An 11096-nucleotide genomic window follows, 5' to 3' on the forward strand; every position below is an offset into this window, starting at 1 on the left:
TCAAGTTGACCCCCTGCACATAAAAGTTGGCGCCTTATTTTGCAGCTCCCCCGAGCGCAGCCCAGATCAGAGCGATGCATCTGCCGACTTTTCACGTATTTTGGACAAGGGGTCTGCAACCTGCGGCTCTCCAGATGTTCATGGACTACAAATCCCATCAGCTCCTGCCAGCATGGCCAATTGGAGAGCTGCAGGTTGCTGAGGCTGTTCAAGACATGACTCAAAAACCGCCAAGAGCATCTATGACAGATCCATACTAAGCGGGGGGTGGGTGGGGGGAATCCTGCAGCAGCCGACAAAAAAGAACCAATAGCGAACCAGAACAAAACAGCAATCAATAATCTAATTTTTTAAAAAAAAACTGTTTTCTAGAATTTATACTAGGAGCCAAGGTGGGGTTTTTTTCCTAATTAAGTTAATTAATTCCATTGCGGGGAGATCATAACTCATAACGTTTTTGGCATGAGCCCAACCTGCGCATACAGATGTGCATACAGATGTTCCTGGGGCTGCTCAGCCAGACTGCAGGTGTGGGGACAAATGTGGGCATGTCTCCTGCTATGAAAAAATCTCTTTGCCCGTGGAAAGCTCACCTATCCTAGCCCTGATGTGCTACTTTGATATTTTTAAAAAAACATGGAGAATTCAATCATGCAGTTGCCGGCACTGTCCTACTAGACAGCTGATGCACATGGCCGATCGCCCTCATTTCTTCTACGTCAGGGGTAGGGAACCTTTAACACTCAAAGAGCCATTTGGACCCGTTTTCCATGGGAAAAGAAAACACTTGGAGCCGCAAATAATTTTTGACATTTAAAATAAAGATAACACTGTATATATTGGGGTTTTTTACCTTTTACTCCGCTCATTCTGAGAAGCGCATGGATGCATCCGCCCTGCTGCCTGCAGGGTGGGCAAGGATAGGGCCAGCGGCTCGGCCTCGCCGGCCGCCGGGAAAGCGCCCACCCCGCTCCAACGGGGCAGGCGAGAGGGGAAGCCATGGCAGCACGGCCCAACGGCTGCTTGAGGCAGTTGGTGCACCAGCCCTGCTGCCTGCAGAGGCGGAGCAAGGACAGAGACCCAGTGAAGCAAACAGAGTAGAGCCACTTGCCAGTGCAAGAACCCAGAAGAGCATCAAACGGCTCTCGAACCACAGGTCCCCTACCCCTGTTCTATGTCCAAATTCTTGAGGTCATCTGAAAGACCCTGAAATCTGGGAAGCATCACTCCAGGGGAGGATTTGCTGGGGAAGACAGCTGGCAAAATTAGTGTCTGGATCAGGGAGGTTTCGCCTGCCCAGCTGCGGCTGCTGAGGCAGAAAAACGCCCTGTGGAGTCCAGGATGGGAAGCGTGAGCTCATCTCTGGCCTGTCCGAAACTTCATGGGCAACACACAGGCTGGTGTGCAATGGGTACTTGTGGTTTTGCCTTCTGAACTCGGAGTGTGCACAGGGCAGATTCAACGCAGCAGGGAAGCTGTGATCCCAGATTGTGAAACTATCTGAGCCACTAATTCAGCCACAAGGATTCCTTTGTTTTTAGTATTTATTTATGTGGCTTCATCGATTCAAGAAGGATCTTGACAAGCTGGAACGGGTCTAGAGGAGGCAACCAAAATGCGGAAAGGTCTGGAATCAATGAGGAGAGACTTGGGGAGCTGGTATGTTTAGTTTGGTGAAAAGAAGGCTAAGAGGTGACACAATAGCCATGAAGGGATGCCATGTTGGTGAGGGAGCAAGCTTGTTTTCTGTGGCTCCAGATACTAGGACCAGGAGTGATGAGTTCAAGGTGAATGAAGAGAGATTCCACCTAAACATCAGGAAAAACTTCCTGACCATCAGGGCTGTCCGACAGTGGAATGCACTACCTCGGAGTGTGATGGAGTCTCCTTCTTTGGAGGTTTTTAAACAGAGGCTGGATGGCCATCTGTCAGGTGTGCTTTGATTGTGTGGTCCTACATTGCAGGGGGTTGGACTTGATGACTCAGGGCTACTAAGGCAGTTAGAGTTGCCAACCTCCAGGTGGGTCCTGGAGATTTGGCAAAATTATAACTGACCTCCAGATGATAGAGATTAGTTCCCCTGGAGGAAATGAGTGCTTTGGAGGGTGGATCCCTGTCCTCACCAGGCTCCATCCTGAAATCTCCAGGAATTTTCCAATCTGGAGTTCACAACCCTGCAGTTCACAGGTTACAAACATATGCAATAAAAACATACGCAATCAAACAGATTACAGCCAAAGAGCAGGTTAAGAGCAGGTGCACTCTAATCTGAAGAACCAGGTTTGATTCCCCACTTTGCCACTTGAGCTGCGGAGGTTCATCTGGGGAACCAGATTAGCTTGCACACTCCAACACATGCCAGCTGGGGGACCTTGGGCTAGTCACAGTTCTTCGGAGCTCTCTCAGCCCCACCTACCTCACAGGGGGTTTGTTATTGGGGGGGGGAGGAGATTGTAAGCCCCTTTGAGTCTCCTTACAGGAGAGAAAGGGGGGATAAAAATCCAAACTCCTCTTCCTCTTCTTCTTCTTCTTGCCAAGGGTCTACGTTTGGAAAGCTGACCTGGGACTGCTCTGGGAGCCTTCACCCCCTCTGCTATCCCACCCCAGTCTTTCCTCTCTTCCCCCTCTCTCCCTGCCGGCCCCCCTCCCTGCCCGTGACACCGGCCCGCCCTGCTGCCTTCCTCTACTTTGCTCGCAGGCGATCTTTTCCCTTCCTCGCCTGTGGCTCTTGGCTGCCATCCGCAGCTCTCGGGTTTCCTTTGGGAGGAGTGCGAGCGGGCGGGGGTGGGGGGCGCAGCTCCGGGACTTTGCGAGCTCCGGGGGCGGCGAGCGGCAAGCGCAGCCGGCGGAGCGCAAACCCAGGTCGGGGGACGCCGCGCAGTGAGTTCAATTCCCGGTTGGGGTTGGAGGGGGTTAGGAAGGGGGGACTGGGTTCTGCCCTCAGCTTTGTCTGGGCTTTTTCGGGGAGGGGGGGGATGTGCAGGGTGCCCCGTAGCAGAGCCTGAGCCAATATTTTGGAGCCGTGCCCTGTGGATAGGAGACCTGGCGTTTAGGGGCAAAGAGGCTAATGCCGGCAAAGGGTTGGCCAAAAACATTAAAGTGTCTAACTGCAGACGGAGCCTGGCCCTGGGAACGGCACTCAGTGGGGTCTTCTTCTGCCTTGCAGCCCATCCTCTTTCTCCAGGGGAATCGATCTCTGTAGTCTGGAGACCAGGAGATGTCCAGGCCCCAACTGGAGGTTGGCAAACCTAAATTAATCCAATAAAGGGAGGGGGACGACATATGGGATGCGAGTTCCTTATCCTTCCTCTCCTCCAGAGTGGGTGCTGCTCTCAAGTCAGATCTTCACCTTCCAACCACACTGGTGCCTCCCTGTTCTCCTTCAATAGGTCACGGTTCCTGGACCACTTGTTGTACGTAATGTGGGGGTCATTTTGACCCTCCCGGCTGTGGCACTTTGCAGGGTAGGCCAAAGGTTGGGCCAAAGGTTCATTTAAACTTGGCAGTTTTCTTTCTGGCATTGGCCCCTTTGAGAAACACGCAAGCAGGACATAACAGTAGTGGCATTTCCTGCTTCATCATGGGTCACTGGTTTCTAGTATCTGGCATCCACAGATATATTGCTCCTGGACACCGAAGCTTCATCTAATAACCTTTGGGAGGTCTCTTCTACCATTTCACAGGGAGATTCTGCCTCTGCTTTAGTTGCTGCCCTTTCTGGGACTGATGTGGTGTGCTGCAGTGGTTAGAGCATCAGACTAAAATCTGGGCAATCCCGTTACAAATCCCCACTTTGACCAGTCTACCCCTCAGGGTTGTTGTGAGGATAAAAAGGAGAGGAGAATGATATAAGCTGTTTTGGGTGCCCAATGGTGAAAAAGACAGGATATAAATGAAGTAAAATAAACATTTTAAAAAATTAAAGCAGAGAGGGACTTGCCCAAACACACAATCTGTCCGGGAGGAAAACAGAACTCAAATCCAGATCTCCCTGGTAGAAATCTCTTCCTGCTGGGTGCTTGAATGTCCAAATCAGAACAAAACACTTCCCAACCCAGTGAACCTCAAGCCCCTGTTTTTCCATGCACGCACCCCCCCCCCATCTCCCAGCCCCTCAGCTCTGAATGAACACGCAGAGAAAGAGTTTCCCCCACAGCTATTCCTTTCCCCGAAAGCCTATCCCAACTCCCCACCACCACGGCCCAGTCCCAGTTGGGGCAGGTGGCGGCAACGCAGAAGGAATGCAAAACAGACATTTTGGAAAAGTTTCTTGCATTCCAGAACCATTAGCTACAGCTTGGTCCCTATGCTGAACCGCTGGCAACCTGGGCATTTGCTAAAGGAGAGGAAACCGAGGGAGACAGCAGAGGAAGAGGGGGAGAAGACAGCAGAGAGGACCAGACATGCTGGCTGTTCAAAAGAGGGGGGAATGGGGAGGGAGGGGGCGAGAGGGCGGCCCAGCCCAGTTCCCGGACTCCATGCTGAGTCTGCACTTCAGAGGCCTCTGGCTCTTGGCATCCCTCCTGCCTCTGGAGGGCGAGTGTCTCTAGGGAACCCCATTTCCTCCTCTTGCGTTTGATTCCACAGGGAAATACAGGAAGGGGGGAACTGCTTCCCACCCCCCACCCCTGCCTAGCTCCCCACATTAGATCTTCAGAATGGGCACAGATGCCGGCATGAGAAGTCTGCAGGATTCTGAGTCACTGATGGCTCAAAATGTTAGAAATGGAAATTGTTCTGACTTAAATTACAAGGGTCGTTCTCGTGATCCAAACAGGACTGTGGGAGGGGGGAGAAGGGAAGTCAGCCGGGGCAGTCACCCTTTGAGTAGCTGAGAGGCTGTATCGTTTCCGGCCACAACCACAAAGAGGGCCTTGGGGTGGTTTTATTTTTTATTAATTTATTTTGCGGCGATAGATTTTTGCAGCAAGGGCTGGGGAGGCTAGAGGCCGGCAGTGAGATTTCTTCCCTTTTCTGTCCTGAAAAACAATTTCTGGTGGGAAAGGCTGAAACGGATTAGGGCACTGGGGCAATGGATTTAACCTCTTCTGTCCCGTGTCGTGTTTTCAGTCAAATCCCTCTGAAAGTTCTTTGCCCCAAAGTGAGAATGTCTGGTTGTCTGAATGCTGGTCTTTTTGCTTTTGAAGTCCTTTCCTTCTATCCCAGATCTGGGAGAGGGTCTTTTCAGTCGAGAAGGAAAACACTCTGCTCATGCTTAAAAACATTTTTTAACATTAGCAGCACAGGCAAAAATGACTCCAAGAATGAACTACTGTGTAGGGCTTCTCTGATATACTCTGAAACCAAAATGCGATTGCAGGGATGAAACACAAGTCCCTGTATCCCATCAGGGCTGGTCTATTCATCTTCTACAACCTCTGCCAGATGTCAACCACTGTACTGATGAAGCTGCCTTATACCAGGCCACGTGGGTATGGTCCACGGCTCAGTGGTACAGCATCTGGTCCACAGTCCAGCATCAATATCGGACCCATTTCAGTTGTATTTTGGATTTATATCCCACTCTATCCTCGAAGGACATGAAAGACCTCTACCTGAGACCCCAGAGAGCAGCTGCCAGTCTGAGTAGGCGATACTGCCCGTGGTAGACTGATGTTCTTATTCAAAACAACAACCTGAGCAAATGCAGCATACACTGTGCATACTGGTATGTACAAACAATACATTGCAATTTACCGTCAAAAACATGACTGTGGAAGTCTGTAACAGCCAATGAGTCAGACTTGTAAGCTGTTCCCGGTTCTGGCCAGCTCTTGCCAAGCCTCCAGGACTGGATATGGCACCGAGGTCGCCTGTGATGCAGTCTGCGTTCCCTCTCCCCTTTTCGTTTTTCCGCTTTCCGTTTTCTGCTTGGTGCTGTAGTGAATGTTTTGCTTTGCGAGGGAGATAGTACCAAGTACCAAGGTCAGCGGCCCTGGGAGCCTGACAAGCCTTATAGGAATGTCGGGGCCACTATTGGGATTCAAATAATTTAACAACCGGTTCTGTTGGCGGGATTTAAATAATTTAACAACTGGTTATTTACAAGCATCATTTTAACAGGAGCAGCAGTGGCATAGGAGGTTAAGAGCTCGTGTATCTAATATGGAGGAACCGGGTTTGATTCCCAGCTCTGCTGCCTGAGCTGTGGAGGCTTATCTGGGGAATTCAGATTAGTCTGTACACTCCCACACACGCCAGCTGGGTGACCTTGGGCTAATCACAGCTTCTCGGAGCTCTCTCAGCCCCACCCCACCCACCTCACAGGGTGTTTGTTGTGAGGGGGGAAGGGCAAGGAGATTGTAAGCCCCTTTGAGTCTCCTGCAGGAGAGAAAGGGGGGATATAAATCCAAACTCCTCCTCCTCCTCTTCTTCTTCTTCTTCTTCTTCTTCTTCTTCTTCTTCTTCTTCTTCTTCTTCTTCTTCTTCTTCTTCTTCTTCTTCTTCTTCTTCTTCTTCTTCTTCTTCTTCTTCTTCTTCTTCTTCTTCTTCTTCTTCTTCTTCTTCTTCACAACAGGTTCTGCCGAAGTGGTGCGAACCTGCTGAATCCCACCACTGGTTGGGGCCCCTCAGCACGGACAGGAGGTGGAAGAAATGCACCAAGCTTTGGACTTGCCAATAGATCACCGAACGTGCTTCTTGTCCTGACAGCTGTCGTTCAGTAAAAGATTTCCTGTTCATCAAAGTCTTGTGACTGGGCAGACCAGGGGAACACAACACAGGGATGAGTGCACACGGGCCCTTTCCATGCAAACCTTTTAAACATTTTGAGGCAGAAAATAAAACGATTCCTCCATGGAGTTCTGCACACTGGTATAGCAGATAGAATTGCAAAAAAGCACTGTGGGTCAGTAACTTTGAGAAACCATTGCCATTCTGGCCTTTGTCTTCTGGCCCCAACAGAAATGGAGCAGACTGTCTACCTCTGCCTCTTCTTCCTAACACTGGCTGAAGATTCTGCCCAGATTGAGGATAACAAGATCCCCAGCTTGTGCGCAGGGCAACCTGGCATCCCGGGAAACCCGGGCATTCATGGCAGTCAAGGGCTGCCCGGTAGAGATGGACGCGACGGCCGGGATGGAGCAGCGGGGATGCCGGGTGAGAAGGGCGAGCTTGGACAACCAGGTAGGAGGATATCTGACATCTCTCCAGAAGTGCAGGTGTCCAAGGACCAGGTGTTGGGTTTGGCCTTTGGATGCAGTCCGGGGCTGCAGAGCAATCTCTTCCCTATTGGTTATCTCGTGGCTTACATTGTTCTCCATTTTATCCTCACAAAATGTTATCATCATTTTTATCACAACATCCCTGTGAGGTAGGCCAGGCTAACAGTGTGTGATTGACCTAAGATCACGCAATAAGCTTCCATGGCAGAATGAGGCTTCAAAAGTAGTCTAACCGTGACACTATCCTGGCTCTGTCTTAAATGGCTCCCTAGACTGAGCCTGGCCTGTTTGCAGAATGGGAGGTTTATTTGCTGGAAGCATTTCCTGGCCACAGTGCAAGAGCAGAGTACTAGACTTGGATCTGGGAGACTCAGGTTCAAATCCCCACTCTGTCATGGAAGTTCACTGGGTCACTCTGGGCCAGTCACACAACCTTAGCCTCATCTACCTCACAGGGTTGTTGTAAGGATAAAATGGAGGGGATGGGACAGATGTAAACTGCTTTTGGTCCCCCTCAGAAAAAAGGTGGCTATAAATAAATAAATCCTAGAAGGGCTTGGGAGAGTACTTGCTGAAATGTGTCCTTTGGCCCACCCACGTACCTTGGCTTGCTTGCTCGAGCCATCTGGAGGTCTCAGTTTTCTGCAGCTGTGAGTTATCACCTGTCTCTTCTCTTGCTTCTCTGTCTGAATTGCTTTGGCCAGTTAACAGGAGTCGGGACATGTCTAATCCATCTGTGATGTTCCAATGGGGGCGGGGCTTGGCAGAATCCATCCTTTTGTGATACCTAGCTGATGGGTCGGCGGTGGGATCAGGGGGCATGACCTCCTTACGCAGTTATTTTTCTGCTTTTCCCCAAGGGCCACCAGGCCCAACAGGAGACAGGGGTGGTGCTGGCATCAACGGGCTGCCGGGAGAGAAGGGGACCCCGGGGGAGTGCGCAGTGGCCCCTCGCTCAGCCTTCAGCGCCAAGCTCTCCGAGTCGCGCAGCCCGCCCCTGGCCGACCAGCCAGTCGTCTTCGACGTCGTCCTGATCAACGAACAAGGTCACTACGATGGGAACACGGGCAAGTTCCTCTGCGAGATCCCCGGCCTGTACTACTTTACGGTTCACGCCACCGTGTACCGCATGAGTCTCCAGTTTGACATCATGAAGAACGGCAAGTCGGTCGCCTCTTTTTTCCAATTTTACGGCAACTGGCCCAAGCCCACTTCGCTGTCCGGAGGCACGCTGGTGCGGCTGGAGCCCGAGGATGAAGTCTGGGTGCAGGTTGGGGTGGGGGACTATTCTGGCTTCTACTCCAGCGTCAAGACGGACAGCACATTCACAGGATTCCTGGTCTATTCCTACTGGCCAAACTCCCCCGTCTTTGCCTGACTGACGACACCTTCCTCTTCTTCTTCTCCACCGCCTCATGGTTCGTGGAGAATTCCTGAGTTCCTGTTCCTAACTCTGCCACTGACATTATCCACGGCGATAGGTCTGTTTTCTTAATCCAAAGGGTGTGACACCCCAGTATTTAATGCCCTTATGAGGATCTTTCCGTTGTAAGTGGCACAAGAGCTCCTGTAGACAACGAGGAAATAGCCGCGTGGCAGAGAATCAACTAACATTTGTGTGTTTTGTGATAGTAAGTAAAGCAAATTCTCTGAAGGTACACACACCAAACAGACATTCGCTGGGCCATTTCTGTTTCCTCCACTCTTGAATAGGCAAATAGCAGAATCTACAGTCATGAAGTCAAGCTACCTCACCTTATATACGGTTCTTGTGAGGAGGAATAAGAATAGATTAGTACTTGCATGCTGAAAAGTGCCAGAAGAGTAATTCTAAATTAGAGTAGTATTAGAACAATGTATTGTCGAAGGCTTTCACAGCCAGAATCACTGGGGTGCTGTGTGGTTTCCAGGCTGTATGGCCGTGTTCTAGCAGCATTCTCTCCTGACGTTTCGCCTGCATCTGTGGCTGGCATCTTCAGAGGATCTTGGGTGCTGTGTGGTTTCCGGGCTGTATGGCCGTGTTCTAGCAGCATTCTCTCCTGACGTTTCGCCTGCATCTGTGGCTGGCATCTTCAGATGATCCTCATTCCTAGGTAAGAACCTGGGGTAAAACCAACAATAGTTGTTTAAAACGCTGAACAGCCTGAGCTTGCTGTCTGTTAGGGAATATAAAGGGAATGGCTTTCAGATTCCCATTCACACACACCAACCTGTAAAAATATTGTTGCAGAGAGAAGTGGAGCCACTAGAGGACTCCCTTAGGTCAGTTTTTAAAATGTCCTTTAATCAGCGATTCTGGGACCTGTACCCTCCCACTATCCTTTTATTCTGTTTTTGCAATGTGCAAATCCTATACTAGAATTTTTTCATATACAGTTGCATATTATATTCTGACCCAGTCCAATGCACTATGCTCTCTTATGGCTCAGGTGCAGTCTCTGATTCCTGTGCTTCATTGTTGGAGGGAATGTATTTGGGAAAGGCTGACATTGGGGCACACAGTTGCTGCCGGGCACAGGGTCAATCTGTTGTATTTTCAAGGCTTCTGGGGCCAGAATCAACTGGCTGTTGTGAGTTTTCTGGTAGTTTTGGCTGCTAATGTTTCACCCACATCTATGGCTGGCATCTTCAGAGGCCTGTCATGGTAAGATGCGTTTCTACATCTCGCCGTGATGTACCTCTGAAGAGACCAGCTATGGACGCAGGCAAATCATTCGAAGCAAAAACTGCAGACCAGAGCCCAGAAAACCCACAACAGCCAGTGACCCCCCCCACCCCCCGTTGGCCTCCTAATTTGATTGTTTGTGCCGTGCGAAGGGTTGTCATTCAGACACGTTCATCAAAATCGAAAGTTTGGTCATCAGTCTGGGACTCACAGCAGGCCCTGTGCTGGAAGATCTGCCAATCCACAGAACAGTGCCCACTGGTGTGCACTAGGGCATGGCCCAGCCTCATGCAAAACCTGCATGTTCATTGAAAACATCCAGCCAAAGAAAGGCAGGCAAGAGGAGAATCTGCAGCCAGACCCCATTGTATTTTTAGCATTCGCCGGGTGGGAGTTTTTTCTGGGCTGTTGGCAGCCCCCCTTGGGAATGGACCATGGCTCAGGGCTACAATATCTGTTAGGCTTGCAGAAGGACCCAGGTTCAGTCCCTGGTGTCTAATCTGGAGGAACCGGGTTTGATTCTCCGCTCTGCCGCCTGAGCTGTGGAGGTTTATCTGGGGAATTCAGATTAGCCTGTACACTCCCACACACGCCAGCTGGGTGACCTTGGGCTAGTCACAGCTTCTCGGAGCTCTCTCAGCCCCACCTACCTCACAGGGTGTTTGTTGTGAGGGGGAAAGGGCAAGGAGATTGTCAGCCCCTTTGAGTCTCCTGCAGGAGAGAAAGGGGGGATATAAATCCAAACTCCTCCTCCTCCTCCTCCTCCGCCGCCGGCTCCTCCTCCTCCTCCTCCTCCTCCTCCTCCTCCTCCTCCTTCTTCTTCTTCTTCTTCTTCTTCTTCTTCTTCTTCTTCACAACAGGTTCTGCCGAAGTGGTGCGAACCTGCTGAATCCCCCCACTGGTTGGGGCCCCTCAGCACAGACAGGAGGTGGAAGAAATGCACCAAGCTTTGGACTTGCCAATAGATCACCGAACATGCTTCTTGTCCTGACAGCTGTCGTTCAGTAAAAGATTCTTCTTCCTCCAGTTACAAAGACCAGGTAGAAGGTAATGTGAAAGGCCACCACCCTAGATACCGAAAAGCTGCTTCCAGTCTGAGTAGGCAATGCTAATCTTCATGGACCAAAAATGGTCAGGTTCAGCTGCTTCAGCCGAACGTGCCACAGGCTGTGCTGGGAAGCCAAGACCCTGAATTACATGAACTACAGCTTGCAGTCCTGAAGAAATGCCACATCTCTCTTCCTAGTTTATGTATGCCCTATTTGGAA

General features: G+C 50.7%; 1 protein-coding gene across 4 annotated transcripts; it reads left to right on the forward strand.

The window, feature by feature from the left end:
* Positions 1-2805: 2805 nt before the first annotated feature.
* C1QTNF5 (C1q and TNF related 5) lies at positions 2806-9134 on the forward strand. Of its 4 annotated transcripts, XM_048512055.1 has the most exons (4): positions 2852-2880; positions 5538-5668; positions 6904-7125; positions 8024-9134. In XM_048512055.1, the coding sequence occupies exons 3-4, from the start codon at positions 6906-6908 to the stop codon at positions 8539-8541; spliced, it is 738 nt and encodes a 245-aa protein (XP_048368012.1). In that variant the 5' UTR covers positions 2852-2880; positions 5538-5668; positions 6904-6905; the 3' UTR covers positions 8542-9134. The 4 variants fall into 4 exon arrangements, with proteins under 4 accessions (XP_048368009.1, XP_048368013.1, XP_048368012.1 ...); XM_048512052.1 differs by lacking the exon at positions 5538-5668 and having other exon boundaries at positions 2806-2880; XM_048512056.1 differs by lacking the exon at positions 5538-5668 and having other exon boundaries at positions 2842-2862.
* Positions 9135-11096: the final 1962 nt, after the last annotated feature.

The sequence above is a fragment of the Sphaerodactylus townsendi genome, linkage group LG12 (assembly GCF_021028975.2).
Source record: "Sphaerodactylus townsendi isolate TG3544 linkage group LG12, MPM_Stown_v2.3, whole genome shotgun sequence".
Lineage (NCBI taxonomy): Eukaryota > Metazoa > Chordata > Lepidosauria > Squamata > Sphaerodactylidae > Sphaerodactylus > Sphaerodactylus townsendi.

What these genes read in the sequence shown, in the direction of transcription:
- C1QTNF5 (XM_048512052.1), top strand. Translation starts at nt 6,906, where the DNA reads ATGGAGCAGACTGTCTACCTCTGCCTCTTCTTCCTAACACTGGCTGAA. An exon ending in GGGCGAGCTTGGACAACCAG is followed by an intron (nt 7,126 to 8,023) that starts GTAGGAGGATAT and finishes CTTTTCCCCAAG; the next exon opens with GGCCACCAGGCCCAACAGGA.